This window comes from Rhineura floridana, chromosome 6, assembly GCF_030035675.1.
Source record: "Rhineura floridana isolate rRhiFlo1 chromosome 6, rRhiFlo1.hap2, whole genome shotgun sequence".
Taxonomy (NCBI): domain Eukaryota; kingdom Metazoa; phylum Chordata; class Lepidosauria; order Squamata; family Rhineuridae; genus Rhineura; species Rhineura floridana.
Genome location: NC_084485.1, coordinates 11,563,808 through 11,582,810, shown reverse-complemented (window position 1 = coordinate 11,582,810; position 19,003 = coordinate 11,563,808). Strand labels below are relative to the sequence as shown.

General features: G+C 44.6%; 1 protein-coding gene across 1 annotated transcript in view; it reads right to left on the bottom strand.

Annotated features, from left to right (window-relative positions):
- Nucleotides 1-564: 564 nt before the first annotated feature.
- The window catches only part of EEF1A2 (eukaryotic translation elongation factor 1 alpha 2), a 41,527-nt gene continuing 23,088 nt past the window's right edge, over nucleotides 565-19,003 (bottom strand). Inside the window, exons 5-8 of the mRNA XM_061631007.1 lie at nucleotides 9,626-9,776; nucleotides 6,959-7,215; nucleotides 4,227-4,461; nucleotides 565-926 (exon numbers count right to left, since the gene is read on the bottom strand). Of these exons, the coding sequence (XP_061486991.1) occupies nucleotides 799-926; nucleotides 4,227-4,461; nucleotides 6,959-7,215; nucleotides 9,626-9,776 (771 nt within the window). The 3' untranslated portion in view covers nucleotides 565-798. The remainder of the gene's footprint in view (nucleotides 927-4,226; nucleotides 4,462-6,958; nucleotides 7,216-9,625; nucleotides 9,777-19,003) is intronic.

Sequence of the window (19,003 nt, the reverse complement as noted above, 5' to 3'; positions counted from 1 at the left end):
TTTAAAAAAAATCTGCCTCTAAAATATCAATATTAAGAAAGATAATTTTACCAATATTTCCTTTCATTTATTGATATTCCCTTTCAAAATATTTGCATTTCCTTTAAAAATTTTGATATTAATGTTTTTTGCGAGGGGGAAAAATGGATTGGTAAAGCAGTGGCCAGCAGACAGAGAAACAAACTTGAATCGATACCAGCCTGTTAGGTCAACAGAATGCTTTCAAACTGGCACCCATCCCTAATTGTAATTTATATTCTATTATTGTTATATATATGTGTATATGTATATGCATGTAACTGTGCTTAACAAAACAGAGGTTCTTATTGTTCTACCAAAACGTTGCGGCTTCCGCCTTCATCAGCTGCTAAATATATGTATTTGTATATATTCTTTTATTATATCATACAATTGCTTCAAGATGTTTTATAGGAAGCAATTCATAAATGAAATAAATAAATTATAAATAACGAACACCAGAGTTCACAAAACCATTGGTCTAGCCAACCAGCACACACAAGCATGCATGTCCATGTACACACACAGACACAAATGACACACACATTTTTTCGCTGTGGATGTTGTACCAGTTTTATTGGTAAAATTTAACACAAAGCCTCACAAACGCCGGGACATGCTTTTCCTTTTAAAGAATTTCCACTGGACCTTAATAGTGAGCATCCAGTCGTTGACGTACAGACTCTTACAAGCGGATGTGCACACATGCGCCTCAGGGAGAAGGTGACGGCATCCTGGTCGCGGGGATGGTTTCTGCGCGAGGCACTGGATGCCTACGATTCATTTGCCAGCCTTCTGGGCCTTCTGTGCTGACTTGGTCACCTTGCCGGCGCCCCCACTCTTCTTCTCCACGTTCTTGATGACACCCACCGCCACGGTCTGCCGCATGTCGCGCACAGCGAAGCGTCCTGCAAATGGGCATGCAAGGGTAGAGAATGAGACTGGAGGACACCACACTGAGAACACAGCGCCCTATGCCACAGAGCCTGTGGCGCTATATCTCCCTCTAGTGGTGAAATGAGGCCATGCAGTTCCCACACACACTGGACGGTAGCACTAAGGCTGGGCTTCTGCTTTTGTGCTTTTCACAGCAACCTTGCACACAGAAGCCGGGCAGGTGAGGCTTTTTCACTATTTATCTCCATGGCAGAAAAAAAGTCACCTGCAAAAAAATTTATGCATTAGGGCCAGACTACAGGGGACACTGACAGACTGGTGTGTCAGCATTCGGTTAACATTGAGTATACTATGGACAAATGAGAAGGCCCTAACAAGGTGTTTCCTTCTGAAACTACAGTTTCAGGTGCTTTTCTCCTAAGGATCTTCTGTGAAGAGGATGGGTTCTGCTCCCTACTCTTGGCCAGGCTGTGTTTTTAATCTCCCCATGTCACTCCACTCATTTTTGAACCTGTATGCAGGGAGAAGGTGATCACTCCAGAAGCTATGGAATGGAACCAAACTGTGGTCATGTTTTAAGCAGACCTGAATGTCTGCTTTAAGGGCAGACATGTCTCTGTTGGAGCTGGACTCTGCCGGAACATGAGAAACAGAAGGGCTGGCAATGCCTTAGTCATGCTGAGATTGTGCACCTCTGCAAGAAGGCATAAAGTGTGACAACTCCCCAGCGCTGGGTGACTCCATCCTAGAGCGTGAGGCCAGAAAGGCTGTCAAGGCTTTAGTTGAGCTGAGATCATGTACCAGTGTGAAGAAGATACAACAAGTGTTAGCAGCTCCAAGGAACATTCATGAGATCCCTTGAACCCTAACAAGGCTCAGGAATGTGTTGCTCCGCCCAAAATAATTAATTAAAAATTAAATTAAATAAATCACCTGTTTTTACAGGTATCTGACCCTGTCATTTACCAATACAGAACTATATTTTAGCAAGAGAAGAGCGAGAGAAAAGAGCGAATCAGAAGAGAGGAACATTTGGAAGTCTAAATGTAAATGTACGGCCCTCAAGTCGATTCCTACTTATGGCGACCCTATGAATAGGGTTTTCATGAGGCTGAGAGGCAGTGACTGGCCCAAGGTCACCCAGTGAACTTCATGGCTATGTGAGGATTCGAACCCTGGTCTCCCAGGTCGTAGTCCAACACCTTAACCACTACACCATACTGGCTTTCTTTGGAAGTCTACAGTGATCAAAAAGAGACTCCACCTTAGTGTTAAGAGCTCACTTCTCTTTCTTTGGAGTTTTTCTATTGTTTAGCTCTATGTTTTGTTTGTCCTGGGGTCTTTTGGGGCCTACATTACCCACTGCCCTCTTTCTGAGAGAAGAAGGGTTTTCTTGCCTTGAACTTCTCCCTTCTTCAGGTCAGGACTGCAGCTGTTTGTGGCCATTGTCCCCTGAACCAGTCCTTTGGCTCCAGAACAATTTTGTTCTTATATAATTCTTCTTCATTTAGATGACATTATAGCTTCTGTCTATTCTTTGGTGAGGCTTAAACGTTACTATTTTACTTTCCAGTTTTCCCCTTTCCCTCTGGAAACAGTTTTCTTTAATTTTTGTGTGAAATAATTTTCTGTGTGGGTTTTCCTAGTTCCTATATCCTGGACACCAGATTTAAGCTTTAACTACATGGGTGGTGGAGTTTAGGGGAGCCGATGCAGCATTCAACAATGGCTACGTTATAGTTAATGTTATGCATAATGTGCTATTTTCTCTTTTGATGATATTATGCTTACATCTTCCAAAAACAAATGCATTCAGTGGTCTACTGCTGATGTATTCAAAATAAATCTTTCCAAACTGATTATAGCGTCTCAGATCTTATTTGGTAACCACCCTCTTGCCCACTGGGGCAAATTCACTCCACTTTCACCCCATGCCCTTGCTTTTCAGGGATTCAACACAGACCAGCTTGGACAGGGATGCATCTTATCTAGTTGCAGCCTCAAGCTGCTGTTAAAGTAGGGCGAGTAAAAAAAAAAAAGTGGCAACCTGATTCTGGTGCTAGAGACAGACAATGTTTTCCCCAAAAAAGCTGAAGGTGGCATGATAAGGCCGTCACTGCCTGCGGTGTGTACACTCATCCAACTACTGATTTTTGTCAAATAGGTTTTGCAGGGATTTGCAGATCTTTGAAAACCTACACAACCTGTTTGGCCCAGCATAACTGTGACAGAAGAAAAAAGCAGGTACATGACAAGCAATTATGTTTCTTCTGTCATGCCACCTTTGACTCTTTTTTAAAATATTACCTGTCTCCAATCTATGAGTCTATTGGTTGCAGCAAGTTTGACAAAATACTCAACAGGCTTTAATTACTCTTCTGTTCAATCTGAGGAATTTTAGCAAGGGAGCGGCAATATGGAGAGCAGGAGGAAGGCGCAACAGCTTGAAATGGCCATAATTCATGAGCAGCAACTGGGTCATATTGCACATTTCTGTCCCGATTTGGAGATTCCACACCCTCCCTCCTCAGCATGCAACCCAGACGCTGCATGCGTGGAACAGCTATTCCATGCATGCAGCGCTCTCCTACACCCAAGAACCTCCTGCGCCTAGATGGAAAGGACCGATCCACTGCAGCGCTTGTTCCCACCCTCTCTGTTCTGCAGTCAGTTGAACAGACACCCATAGCATGCCTCCACCTGTCCCCAGCTAGCAAAACCGGAGCTCATTTTGCATCTATGTAGCCCTTTTTCCTCGTGATCAAAATGCTTTGTGTACATTATATTTACATCAACCCTGCAAGGTAGGTGAGAATTATTATCACCATATTGCAGATGGCGGGGAAGAGCGGGGTAAGGCTGGGGCTAAGGCAGGAATAGTCTGCCTAAAGGAACTACGTGAGTTCAAGGGAGATTCACACTGGGTACCTCCTGATCAGTCAGTGGTTCAGTCTCTCTGCAAGGACTACACTACCCTGCCTGTCCAGGCTGAAGTACAGAGGGAGTGTGACAGTGACAGAACATGTAAGAAGAGAGCACAGCGCCCTCTGCAGGTCTAACAGCCTGGAGAAAATGGAACTGAATCAAATTTTTCCCACCCCGTAGCCAGAGGCTGTCGGGGTTGAGATTCCAGGAGAGGACGACTAGTGACAGATGCTTTAGCCCAGGGTGGGGGGGATGTCTAAGGACACTCCAAGATCTCTATCTTACATCAGGGTTCCTGAGCATCTAGTCGTTTAATTTAAAATGGCCACAAGTCACCTGCCTTGACAGGAGTCTGCAAAAGATATAAGAAAAGAAGGAGTCCTCACCCAGGGGTGGGTACTGGGAGAAGCTCTCCACACACATGGGCTTGCCCGGGATCATCTCCACAATCGCGGCATCCCCAGATTTCAGGGATTTGGGGTTGTCCTCCAGCTTCTTGCCAGAGCGCCGGTCAATCTTCTCCTTCAGCTCGGCGAATTTGCAAGCGATGTGGGCGGTGTGGCAGTCGATGACAGGGGAATATCCAGCGCTGATCTGGCCGGGGTGGTTCAAAATGATCACCTAATAGATGCACATGAGAAGAGAAGAACTCAGCCTGGAGCAAATTCTGAAAGAACAGAATCCTGTGTAATGGTGGTTCGTTCACAGACGGCATAGGATGGCAAGGTCAGTTTTCTTGCTTCATGTGACTGGGCCATGCTGCCCCCTTGTGGAAGGCCACAGGGGAAAAAACCCAGCTGCTTGTAAAATGTGAATGTACTGCCTCCAAGTCGATTCCGACTTACAGCGACCCTATGAATAGGGTTTTCACAAGGCTGAGAGGCAGTGACTGGCCCAAGGTCACCCAGTGAGCTTCATGGCTATGTGGGGATTTGAACCCTGGTCTCCCAGGTCGTAGTCCAACACCTTAACCATTACACCACACTGGCCCCTAGCTACTGGGTTTTACAAAATAAGGACACCGCCTGACTATCAGTATTTGGGGGGAAGGATTCAAACGCATCACAGGAAATTCAAGTTTGCACAATTAACTTTGGTTAAAGTGCTCCATCACTCTAGCATAACAAGCTCAATTTAAAAAAGAAACAAACCCTTTTGCAGTTAGGCAAGTGGGAGGGAAATGCACTGAAAAGTGCAGCATGGACAAATCATTAATGGAAAGGCATATTGTGTGTGTCTGTATGTGCCTTCAAGTTGATTATGACTTATGGTGACCCTGTGAATCAATGATCTCCAACAGTATTTGTTATAAACTACCCTGTTCAGATCTTGTAAGTTCAGGTCTGTGGCTTCCTTTATGGAATCAATCCATCTCTCATTTGGCCATCTCACAAACAAATCGAGAAGAAAGCAGAACTGAAATTTCTTGTCGTATAACCTCCCCACAAACAAATCAGAATGAATGCTCAATGAAAACCAGATATAATAGAGCAGCCTTTCCCAACCAGTGTGCCTCCAGATGTTGTTGGAGCACAACTCCCATCAGCCTCAGCCAGCATTGCCAATGGTCAGGAAGATGGGAGTTGTAGTCCAACAACATCTGGAGGCACACTGGTTGGGAAAGGCTGTAAATAGAACCTCCAAACAAGCTTCATGCACGCAAATCAGGGTGAAGGCTCAATAAATGGGCCATCCAGAGGAGCCCTTGCTCCCTACCACATAGAATGCTAGCTTATGGAGAAGCCTGGGCTGCAGTTCTTCTCCCTGACATATACTTCTCTACATCACCAGAGCTGTGCTGTTGTTATTCAATTATTCAATGATTATTCAAAGAAGCATTCAGTCTTGTAGAATCATAGAGATGGAAGGGGCCTATAAGGCCATCAAGTCCAACCCCCTGCTCAATGCGGGAATCCAAATCAAAGCATTCCCAACAGATGGCTGTCCCGCTGCCTCTTGAATGCCTCTGCATGTACTCTGCCACATGCAGCCTGACATGGTAGTTCAGACTATTTCATAGATCAGGAAGCTGCCAAGATCTCAACACCACACAGGTGTTGCCTGACATGGGCCCTCCACTAAAAACCAAACAAACAAAATCTAAGTAAGTAAACATACACACACACACACACACCAATGCTCTGAACAGTTCTGGGTGGCTGTGTGTAGCTGCCATATTGATTTCAGGCAATGCCCCTTCCTGGGGCATTATGGGAAATTAACATGCACTTAAGACTCAGTTCCCCCGGTGCTGCGTGTTGTTTTCCTCAGAATGCTACTGCCACCAAGTAAGCCTGAGGGGGCCCACCGACAAAGGAGGGGCACAGTACCTTTCCTGGCTCCCCCCCCCCAAAAAAAAACACCTGAAGCTAATTTCTGTGTAAACTAGGCCTCAGAATGTCAATCCATTAAACACAACTCACTGAATCTGGCTTTTAAGTGATTAAATAGTTAAATCAATTGCTTTTTTCCTTGTTCTTCCCTGTCCCTTTTCCCTCATGTGTTGTGCATTTAGCCTAAGAGCAGTTATTTAACTTTTGTAAATTGTATTTTGTAAATTGTATTGTTTTATTGATGTATTTTACATTGTATTTTTATATTTGTGTTTTTTTGTAAGCCGCTTCGAGGGCCTTTGGCCGAAAGGCGGGGTTTAAATAAATAAATAATAATCTATGTAAATATGCACAGTGCAGAACCTCCATGAAGGGGCATTTTGAAGGCGATCAGTTGTTCTTCAGTGGGATAAGTTGCAGAGTTTAAGAAGAAAAAACCAAACACTTGTCGTAAGGAGGAAAACTGACCTTTAACATGTGTGTTTGTGCAAGTTGCTCACTAACAATCCAAAAGTGAGATTATTAATTTGTTGTCAGTCCTACTGACTAATTTGGAGTCAATTAAAGTCTATCACTAGAGCTATGCAGCCTATTCTTATGCATATCTACTCACAAAAAAGCTCATTGTGTTCAACTGGGATGTGTGTCGCTTCTTAAGCGTGCACAGCACTGCACACCAACCAAGCAATTAAAAGTTGACATCCCAGAATGCAACTTCTATAGAATAAATGCCACCCGCAAAAGATACAGCCTTTCAAAATGGCTGCCATTCATTTTCTGCTAACCTGAGAAGTGAACTGGGCTGCCTCCTGAGGCGGGTCAGACTTGCTGTCCCCACAGACGTTGCCACGGCGGATGTCCTTCACAGACACATTCTTGACATTGAAGCCAACATTGTCCCCTGGAAGGGCCTCACTCAGGGCCTCGTGGTGCATCTCAACCGATTTCACCTCTGTGGTGATGTTGACAGGGGCAAAGGTAACCACCATGCCAGGTCTGAGGATCCCTGTCTCCACGCGGCCCACTGGGACAGTCCCGATACCTGTGGAGGGGCACAGAGGATGACTGATCAGTGCAACAAAACACAAGCCTTGAGACTCTGCAAGAGTAGTAGATCCCATTTAGCACTGAAGACCACATCAGAAATAAAAGAAAGTTGGAAATGCATAGCAAACCACAGGCCTGGTGTTAATTTTATTGATTTCAGTTGGGTATAATTGACAGCACATGACTATGTAGGCATTCAAGAAAACCCTGAAGACTTTGTTATTCCAGTCTGCATTCAGGTGATTTTATGGTTGTTATATTTATATATTGTAGCTGCTGCTGACGCTTTAATTTTGTTAATTTGTGTTGCTGTTTTACATATTGTCTTTTTTTAGGTTGCATTATATCAATTTGTTATTACCTACCGGGGGGAGGGGGAATATAGTCACTATATGATAGTGTAATCCCTCCCAAATCAATCAATACAACATAACACTAAAATGACAAAATTTAAAACACCAGTAAAACCGTTATACTATACACATTAAAAGGTGGGATAAAAATCCATTTACTACTACTACTGCTATTATTACCATATTATTGTTATTATTACTGCTGCTGCTACTACTACTGCTGCTATTATTACTACTATGGGAAAAGCAAGCAGAGGTATTAAGAAACAGTTTGATTTGTACTGTATGCTAGCTGAGAGGCCAAGTTGTTTTCCTTTGAAACGGAAGCATCTGATCACCTTAGGAAAGGACAAACTCTTCTTGCACAGCTTTGCTGTAACAAACGCCTGTTGCCCTTCTGCCTCTCGGGAGCTGCCGCCCCCGATAACACCGCCTCCTCTTTCTTGGCGGTGCCGATAATGATAATGTTATTTGTTATTTAATTTTATTTGTTATTATAATGTTATTTGTTATTTAATTTAATTTTTGTAAATTGTATTGCTTTTATTGTATTTTTATTGTGTTTTTATACCTGTGTTTATTTTTCTTTGTAAGCTGCCTTGAGGGCCTTTGGCCAAACGGCGGGGTATAAATAAAATTTAATAATAATAATAGTAATAATAATACTGTTATAGGCATTGCACATACTGAAGTACACAGGTGGGGGTAACATTTGCAGGGCTTTATTGAACTCCATGTTACGGAAAGGGGGAGCACAATTCTGTACCTACAAAAGTCAGGGTCAGGCAAAAGGGTAGCTTGAGATCCACTGGTAGACCTCTGGCTACTTTGCAGCAAATTGGGAAAGTTTCTGACTGCTTATAGTTCAATAACAGCAACAAAGGAAGACTCCCCACCCCACAATTAGGATGCTAAAATGAATCAAGTTGGGGGGGGGGCGCATCCAGGATTGTTGCTTGAAAGTCCTGTGAACTCAGTTCAAGGGTTAAAAGCAAATCCTTGGGCTGAGAATTTTCCTGAAGCTGTAATTCTATGAAATGTAGCTGGGAGCAAACCCCACTGAACACAATGGAAATTACTTCCTAATCCTAACACATAGGATGGTACTGGTAATTCTACATGTACACATACATCCCGCCCTGGCATTTTGCACCTGGTCCCTGGTTAGTAGAATCTGGGGACTTAGTAAAAAAAATAATCAAAGATCCTGCAAATCTGAGGTCTGCCTGTTCCCTGGTATAAATAATGCTAAGGAACCAAATGCACATTTTGTTTAATTTGCATAAACTACTTTGTTTCTGCTCCTAAAAGGGATGGAGCAAGCAGCTAGGCAGGCACTGAACCCAACCCTCTGATCTTTGTAAATCTTGCTCAAGCTTCTGGGAGTTTACTAGGCATTTTGGACACATTGTCACACTTACCACTGCACCATTAAGAACTAGAAAACTGCCAGCAAAACTGAACTCTAAGCCAGAGGGGATGCTGACTTCTGTACCTAATGATAAATTCCATGCTTGCAACACTATGCATTACACATAACCCTGAATGACCTCTCCATGACATCACAGCAACTCCACCAATGGTGAGGAATTTTGCAAGCAACGCATTTTCTAAATTATTCTCATTCTGAAATGTATCTTCAAGCAGGAATCATCTGGGTAGGCTCTTGCATGACCTTCAATATATGAACTTAAGGAATGCCAAGAGCTGCTCAGCAGAATGGAGGAGGGCCTTTTCCTTCACATGCCTCCCAGTTCCCCATCCTCTAGCACTTTCATCACTACCTTTTCAAACATCTCTGCAATTATGAGGGCTAGAAACTTACTTTTTACAATAATGAATATCTGGACCCCTGCTGACGGCATGCACAATTGCTAGCCCATACATTCTTTAAGGTCTAGTCTGCACATACACAAAAGTTTGCACCAGGGATTAAATCCTCTTCCCTTCCTGTTGCTTAGGCTGCAAGACTGAATTACAAACTGGAAATCCACGTAGCCAAGAGAGGGCACCTGTCCTACCTAGATACTGCCAATAGAGCTTTTGGCTCACCTCCAATCTTGTAGACATCTTGAAGGGGCAGACGCAGAGGTTTATCTGTGGGGCGGGTAGGCGGCAGGATGGTATCCAGAGCTTCCAGCAGGGACACTCCACTGGCGTTGCCTTCCTTGCGCTCCACTTTCCAGCCTTTGAACCAAGGCATCTGCAAAACAAAATGGCGGAAGAGTGGCTCAAGTGGGCTTTGTCCTGTGAGGAGGAAGGACCTGGTGTGTCTGACAGAACACTGTCACTGAGGGGGAAATTTAAAAACCCTCTTGTGTGGAAGTACAGAGATGAAAAGAGGCCAGAGCAGGCACATGAGAACTACTTTGCCCAGTCATGCCAGTCTGTCCCTCCAATTGGGTTTTGACAGCCAGTGTGGTGTAGTGGCTAGAGTATTGGACTAGGACCCAGGAGACCAGGGTTCAAATCCCCACTCAGCCATGAAGCTCAGTGGGTGACCTTGGGCCAGTCACTGTGTCTCTACCTAACCTACCTCTCAGGGTTATTGTGAGGACAAAATGGGGAGGGGAGAACTATGTACACCACCTTGAGCTCCTTGGAGGAAAGGTAGGATATAAATGTAAATAATAATAATAATAAATACAAATACATTTCCATGGGATTCTATTCGGGATTCACATCACTATGGCAGGAACAAGCTAAAATGATTCACTCTTTTGTTTGCTCCCTGTAACAATCTGACATTAGCAGCCTGCCTCTTTCAGAAGATTACAAAAGTGGGTTATTTGGGGGGAGGGGGTTGTGGTCTCCCACAACACCAGGCCAGGAGTGTGTTCTCTCTGAGATCTACTCAGACAAAAAAATGGCTAAGGTCAGGATTCCAAAAGCAGGTGGACCATTCCACAGCCTCAGGCCACCAAGCCCAGACAAGCTCCCAGTAAGAATAAACTTAATTCCTGGAGGAAAAAGTGTGTCTGCACGGACCAAGCTCCTTTAGAGTCACAGGGCAGAGCCAACAATGAAGCTATTAGTTTTCTCAAAGCCTCTACAGTAGGGCCCCGCTTTACACCGCTTCGCTTTATGGCGCTTTGCCGATGCGGTGGTCTCAGACACAATTAGACTAAAGCCCCACTCATAAGGCGCTTGTTCCGCTTTTACGGCGGTTTTCGGGCGTCAGGCGCCATTCTATTCAATGTGTTCTGCTTTTCAGCAGTTTTTGCTTTACGGCAGAGGTCTGGAACATAACCCGCCATATGAGTGGGGCCATACTGTATAGAGGTGCAGCTTAGAAAGCATGAACAGCCATTGGAATGGCATGTTGATGCTACGGCATAGCCCCATTTATGACTTTTATATCCCATCCTTCCTCCAAAAACCTCAGGGTGGCATACATGGTTCCTCCCTTTTCCACTTTTACCCTCACAACAACCCTGTGAGGTAGGTTGGGCCAGTCACTATTTCCTAGCCTAAGGTCACCTAGGGAGGTTCACAGCTGAGTAGGGATTTGAAGCCAGTCTAACTCAAGGATGTCGAAGATATGCCCACACACCGACTCAAAATGCTGTTGGACTACAGCTTCCATCACCCTTGACCCTTAGCCATGCTGGCTGGGGCTGATGGGAGGTAGATTTCAACAGCACCTTCACTGTACTGTTTTCGGTGCCTGCTAAAAACTTTTTTGTTTAAACCAGCCTACATGTAAGTTCAGACATGAACTTACAAAATCTGAACAGGGTGGTTTACAACAGATGCTACTGGAGGTCGCTGATTCACAGGGTCGCCATAAATCATAGCTGACTTGAAGGCACAAAACACACACACACATGTAAATTTGACACATATTGTAATATGTTTTTTATAATGTATATTTTTAAAACTGCTGGTTTTATCTGGAAAAAAATTAGGCTAGCTTGCTTTGAAATTCTGACTTTATCAGCAGTTTTAATGTCAATTTTATATAAACTGCTTAGTTTTACAATACATTAATAATCTAATAAAATTATAACTTAATATAATGGCTGTATAAGAACATAAGAAGAGCCCTGCTGGATCAGAGGAATGCTTCCCAAAGTGGCCCACTCGATGTCTGTGGAAAGCCCACTATGAATGAAGGCCTTCCATGGTTTTTCTCCAGCAATCAGTATTCAGAGATACACTGCACCTAAACGTGGAGGTTCCAATTACCTATCACAAAATCTAAACAACATAGTTTAACAAATCTAGCATAAATCAGCAATGTATTCCCACTCATGGAGAGATGTCAACCACCCACTCACTCATTTTCTATGGCTTTAAAGTATGATTTCATTGTGAAACTTCTATTGACAACATAATCCCACCACCACCACCATGTACTAGCCAATGAGAATCTCTGTCTTGTATCCAAGCCCTGTCCTATATTCCCTGAAAAGGGGGGGGGTTAGACAGCTGCTCATAACTGTCAGAGGATTCACGGTTCCTAATCTCTGTCAAGACACCAATGCTGACTTGCTGAATTGCAAGGCAGTCACATGAGAGGCTAGGAGGGATCATCTGACTAGCTTCTGCATTAGGGACATCCCAGCCAGAAAAAGGGCATACAGTCCAAGATATTCGGAGGGCAAGAGATAGGAATTCCCAAACAGGGATTCCTGGATGAAACGGATTATCTAGATCCATTTCAGTCTGGTTTCAGACCTGGTTATGGGACGGAGACGGCTTTGGTCGCCTTGGTAGATGACCTACGCAGAGAACTGGACAGGGAGAGTGTGCCCCTGTTGGTTCTGTTGGACCTCTCAGCGGCTTTCGATACCATCGACCATGGTATCCTTCTGGGTCGCCTTACCGGGATGGGACTTGGGGGCACCATTTTACGATGGCTCCGTTCCTTCCTGGAGGGTCGAACCCAGAAGGTGGTGCTGGGGGATTCCTGTTCGACTCCTTGGCCGTTGGCCTGTGGGGTCCCTCAGGGTTCAGTTCTGTCCCCCATGCTATTTAATATCTACATGAAACCGCTGGGAGAGGTTGTCCGGAGATTTGGGGTTCGGTGCCACCAGTATGCAGATGACACCCAACTCTACTTCTCCTTTCCACCTAATTCCAAGGAAACTGTCTTGGTTCTAAACCAGTGTCTGACAGCAGTGGTGGACTGGATGAGGGTGAACAAGCTGAAGCTTAATCCAGACAAGACAGAGGTGCTCCTAGTCAGTCGAAAGGCAGATCAGGGAATAGGGGTTCAGCCTGTGCTGGATGGGGTTACACTCCCCCTGAAGACGCAGGTTCGCAGTTTGGGTGTGCTCCTGGACTCAGCCTTAAACCTGGAGGCCCAGATTTCTGCGGTGGCCAGGAATGCTTTTGCACAGTTAAGATTAGTGCACCAACTGCGCCCGTTCCTGGAGTCGTCTGATCTGGCTATGGTGACACATGCCTTAGTTACATCCCGCTTAGACTACTGTAACGCACTCTACATGGGGCTGCCTTTGAAGACTGTTCGGAAACTTCAGCTGGTGCAACAAGCTGCAGCCAGAATGTTAACTGGGGCTGGTTACAGGGACCATACAACTCCCCTGCTGCAACAGCTCCACTGGCTGCCAGTCTGTTTCCGGACACAATTCAAAGTGCTGGTTATGACCTATAAAGCCCTATACGGCTTAGGTCCAGGCTATCTGTCAGACCGTATCTCCCTATATGAACCTGCCCGGGCCCTGAGACCTTCAGGAGACCCTTCTCACGATCCCAACACCTTCACAAGTGCGACTGGTGGGGACACGAGATAGGGCCTTTTCGGTGGCTGCCCCTAGGCTCTGGAACTCCCTCCCTAGGGAGGCAAGAATGGCCTCCTCTGTGCAGTCTTTGCGCCGACAACTAAAGACTTTTTTCTTCCGACAGGCCTTTGGAACTGAAGGTTTTAAGGGTAGTGACTGAAGAGGATGCTGTATGTTATTGTTTTGCCTGTATGCTCCTAAACTGGGTTGCAGTATTTTAAGAGTAATTGGTTTTAACATCTTAATAGTTTAATCCTGTTTTAATGCTGATTTTATATGTTTATATGTTTTATATTTTTATAGGTTCTTAATAATGTGTACTTGTTTTTATCTGGAAGCCGCCTTGAGTTCCAGTTTGGAAAAAGGGCGGGGTATAAATAAAGAAAATGATAATAACAATAGGAAGAGAAGAGGGAACTGGTGTTGCTTCTAATATATATTTCCGAAAAGACAAATAATCATTCGGGAAAACAAACCAGCTCTGTCTGAGCAGGGAAAGTCATACTGAGGGCAGAGTTTGACTTTGCAAAATTCTGCACTAAAATAATTTTTGCAAGCTATGCACCACAAAAGCTGAACACTTTGATCTGCATAAATTATGCATGTAAAACCAATCTGCATATATTACATTATTTTGTATTATTTATTCTGCTTCCTATTTCCTTCACTCACTCTCCCGCCAGCTACTAAGGTTTTGGCAGGCATTTCCCAAGCTTATCACTGTGGTCACAAGGGCTAGAACATTTTTAAAACACAAGTCAGGCTACTGAATTTTACATTGATTGTCAAATTCGACATTTGTGCACCTGACTGTGAAATCGCAGATGTTATATTAGACTAATTCTACAGTCTGCATTTGAAGTGAGGGAAATGCTCTGGGATGTGAAGCGAAACACCCTAACAAAGAGATTTCCAGTGGTGATACAAGGAACCATCCCTATTTGGAAATGCTACTGAGGACTAATCCTAGCAACAGCTATGACCCAGGAATCCTCCAGTTCAAATATCACTTGCCCCCATTAAGTGGCAATCACAGTCTCTCAGCTTAACCTACCTCACAGGGTTGTTGTGAGGATAAAATGGGGAAGAGAACTATGTATGCCACCTTGAAGTGGGATATAAATTCATAATAAATAAATAACCACGCAACCTTTTTTATCCTCAGCTCTCCCACTAATTTGTAGTAGAGCTATTATAGTGGCCTGCCTTACAAGGTTGGTGCAAGGGCTGCTGGAGATCATGCATGAGAAATGCTTTGAGCCCACAGGAAAAGGGCTATAAAGCATTATTATAATTTCTCACAGAAATTTAAGTAACCAAGCATTTGTCTGTTTTTTCACATTTATGTCCCACCAGGGAGCTCAAGGCACATGACTTTCTCCCTCCCAAGCCCCATTTTACCCTCACAACAACCCTGTGAGTTAGGCTGAGGCATAGTGGCTGGCCCAAGGTCAGCCAACGCGCTTCATGGTTGACTGAGGATTTGAACCTAGGTTTTTCCCGTCCTAGTCCGACACTCTTACCACTACACCAGACTGGCTGTTTAGCTAGCTAAGGCTGTATCTGAAAGACAGCTGCCTTGCCTACAGGCCCCCTAAATGCCTGAGGGTGGTGGAATTACTAAGAGGCTCCCTGTTAAGATCAGCAGAGGAGGGCCTCTTAGTAATTCCACCACCCTCAGATGTTCAGGGAGGAGGTGATGGCCCAGGACAGGGCCTTCTCTGTGGCAGCCCCTAAGCTGTGGAAACCAGTCCCCACAGAGGTGCATCTGGCAAGTTCATTGTATAGCTTTCATTGTATGTGGAAGACACACCTCTTTACCACGGCCCTTGACACCTGATTGATATACTGATATTGGTAAACACACACATCAGAACTAGGGATGTGCTAGAATTCCACCCAACTCAAATTTAGTAGAAAAGTTTCCATTAATTCACTTTTTATGTAGCAATTTTCTCTGGCTATTTTCAGTAACAGATTTAAAAACAAGTTCACCTCTAAAATATCGATATTAAGAGTGATAATTTCATTACTATCTCCTTTCAAAATATCAGTACTAGTATTTTCTTTAAAATTATATATTTTCTTTATAAATATTGATATCAATATCCCTATTTTTGCAAGGGAATATAATTATTGGTATTTCCTTTCAAAATATAGATATTAATACCAATGTTTTTTGCAAGTGGAAAAAAACAGATCAGTAAAAGCAGGGCTGGTGGACAAAGAACAATCTCGAATCGATACTGGCCTGTTGACCAGGGCCAACTCCAGGCATGCCGGGGGCCTTGGGCACCAGCCTACCCCAGGCCCCAGCACTCCCCTTCTGCAATTCATGGCAGGATTGGTACCGCGGATCGCAGGGCGGGAGATCCCAAGCCGCCTGCCATTCCCCCGCTCTACTTACCTTTCTCTGCTGTTTTTTGAGGTGAGCGCAGGTTTGCCATCAATGAAGATGGCGGCTGAGGTTCCCTAAGGGGCTGAAGCCTCTGCCACCATCTTGGTTGATGGCACGCATGAGTGCTACATGCGCATTGCTGCCATCAACCAAGCGGCAGAGGCTTCAGCCCTAGGGAAACCTTGGCCGCCATCTTCATTGATGGCAAACCTGCACGCGCAGTGTGCGCAGCCGCAAAAAAACAGCAGAGAGGAAGGTAGGTGAAGTGGGGGAATGGCGGGTGGCTCTGAAGCTCCTACCCTGCTATCTGCAGCAGAAATCCTGCCGCGGATTGTGGAAGGGGAGCGCAGGGGCCCCACAAGCCCCAGGGGCCCTCGGCCAGTGCCACACCTGGCTGCCCTTTAGAACCGGCCCTGCTGTTGACAGAATGCTTTAGAAACGGCACTGGCAACAGATCCCATCTCTAATCAAGACCCATCCTATTCCCTCGATTGTAATCTCTTTTAAGAGTTTGTAATATTGTAGGTTGTATCCAACTAAGTTCTGTTCAGATCCAGTGAAATTAATAGGCCTATGTTAGTCATGTTCATTAATTTCAGTGGACTTACTCTGAGTAGGAATAACAGGGTTACATATAACCCTGCATTTTTAAATGGTTCGGACCTTGTGGTGCAGATAAGAAATTTATTATTATTATTATTATTATTATTAATAATAATAATAATAATAACAACAACAACAACAACAACAACAACAACAACAAAATAATATCATCATCATCAAGGCCATGATTTCTATAATACTAATAATTTTAAGAAGAAGACGACGACAAGGAGTGCAATCAAGGCTGTGATGACCATCAAACACTGAAAAGTGTCCCACGCCCCCCACAAGCTGGCTGGGCTGAGACATCTGACTGGGTCATGAGGCAAAAGTCACAGGCCCATGAGGCAATCTGAAAACAGTCCGGCTAGGCCTAAAGAAGCACAAACTGTTGGAAGCGAGAAGCCATGGTAAACTGTGCAGTTACAAACTAAGCGGGAACAAGGGAGCCTGTGAGAGCTGCATTAAGAGCTCACTTTCTTGCACAGACTAAGCCCCACTTCATATGTTTCAAAATCCCCCATGAAGAGTGAGTCAGTCGCTACATCCACATGACACTCCAGTCCTCCAGAAGCCCCTTGCAGGCCAGTTGTCTCCCTCAAAAGTGAGGGAGGAAGACCCCGTGAGAGACTTCCCAGGAATCGGGCATCAGTGAGGAGACATTTCTAGGGGAGGCACTGAGGGGGGGGAGAGGCGCATAGCTCCAGACAATTCCAACCCATCCCCACCGATGGAGAGGATGTCAGGGCTCGGCCAGAGAAAGGAAAAGACAGTGACCTTCCCCCTCACTCCTCCTCCATCCAGAGAGCGTGTTAACTTACATGAATCTTACAAAATCCAAGTTTAACTTGGATGGCTTCAAAAGAGGTTTAGACAAATTCATGGAGGATAAGGCTATCAGTGGCTTCTAGCCGTGATGGCTGTGCTCTGTCACCATAGTCAGAGGCAGTATGCTTCTGAAAACCACTGACCAGAAGCCGCAGGAGGGAGAGTGCTCCTGCGCTCATCTCCTGCTTGTGGACTTCCCATGAACATCTGGTTGGCCACTGTGAGAACAGGATGCTGAACCGGTGCCTGGCTGTGACAATGGACGGATGAGGGCTAATAAACTGAGGCTCAATCCAGACAAGACTGAGATGCTGCTAGTGGGTGGTTCTTCTGACCAGATGGTGGATGTCCAACTCGTCCTGGATGGGGTTGCACTCCCCCTGAAGGAGCAGGTTCGTAGCTTGGGGGTTCTCCTAGAATCATCTCTGTCACTTGAGGCTCAGGTAGCCTCGGTGGCATGGAGTGCCTTCTACCAACTTTGGTTGGTGGCCCAACTACGTCCCTATCTGGACAGGGATAACCTGGCTTCAGTTGTCCATGCTCTGGTAACCTCCAAATTAGATTACAGCAATGCACTCTACGTGGAGCTGCCTTTGAAGACGGTTCGGAAACTGCAGCTTGTGCAAAATGCAGCGGCCAGATTGGTAACAGGGACCAGACGGTCCGAACATATAAAGCCGATTCTGGCCCGCTTGCATTGGCTGCCTGTATGTTTCCGAGCTCAATTCAAGGTGCTGGTTTTAACCTATAAAGCCTTACATGGCTTGGGACCACAATACCTGATGGAACACCTCTCCCGATATGAACCCACCCGTACACTGTGTTCAAGATCAAAGGCCCTCCTCCGGGTGCCTACTCCAAGGGAAGCTCGGAGGGTGGCAACAAGGGAAAGGGCCTTCTCAGTGGTGGCCCCCAAATTATGGAATGATCTTTTAGACAAGGTGCGCCTGGCGCCAACACTCTTATCTTTTTGGCGTTTTGGCGCCAGGTCAGGACTTTCCTCTTCTCCCAGGCATTTTAGCATGTGTTTCAAATTGTTTTTATATTGTTTTAAATTTTAAAATTGTGTTTTAAATTGTTTTTAAAATATGTGTTTTAAATTGTATATTTGTTTTAATGTTTTTGATTGCTGTAAACCGCCCAGAGAGCTTCGGCTATGGGGCGGTATACAAGTGCAATAAATAAATAAATAAATAAATAAATAAATAGATTAGATAGATAGATAGATAGATAGATGATAGATAGATAGATGATAGGTGATAGATAGATAGATAGATAGATAGATAGATAGATAGATAGATAGATAGATAGATAGATAGATAGATGGGCCACTGGCCTGTTCCAGCAGGTTCTTTTCATGTTGTTAATGGGCTGAACTGTGTCACCCTTGTTTGCAAGAACCCCAGGAATACCAGACTCAAAAGCTATACATTGCTTATAGCTACAGTCCTCTTTCACCTATGATCTCTGTCCCTGTGTTCTCATTCTTCATGAACTGAACTACTTTGGTAATGCCAGTGAGCCCCTGAGCTTGTCTTTGATGCTACATTAGGCATCTCAGTTTTAGATTCCACCTGAAAAACAAACTTGTCCATACTACAAGTTTGGGGAAGGGAAGAGAGAAAATAAACACTTTAGGGTGTGTTTGTTAAATTCTTCTTGAGAGTCCCTCCTTCTAGTCTTGTTGCTGACTTTTAGATTTTCCTTCCTGTTGGACAATCAAGAGAAAGCTTTCTAACTGGCTGCTATTTAAAATATTAACTAAGAAGTTGGAAACAAATTGTGGAAAGCAACAGGATTTTTTTTTCTACTGGTTGCTGCGTTGATTTTTCTGTCCACAAACCCTGGAAAGGC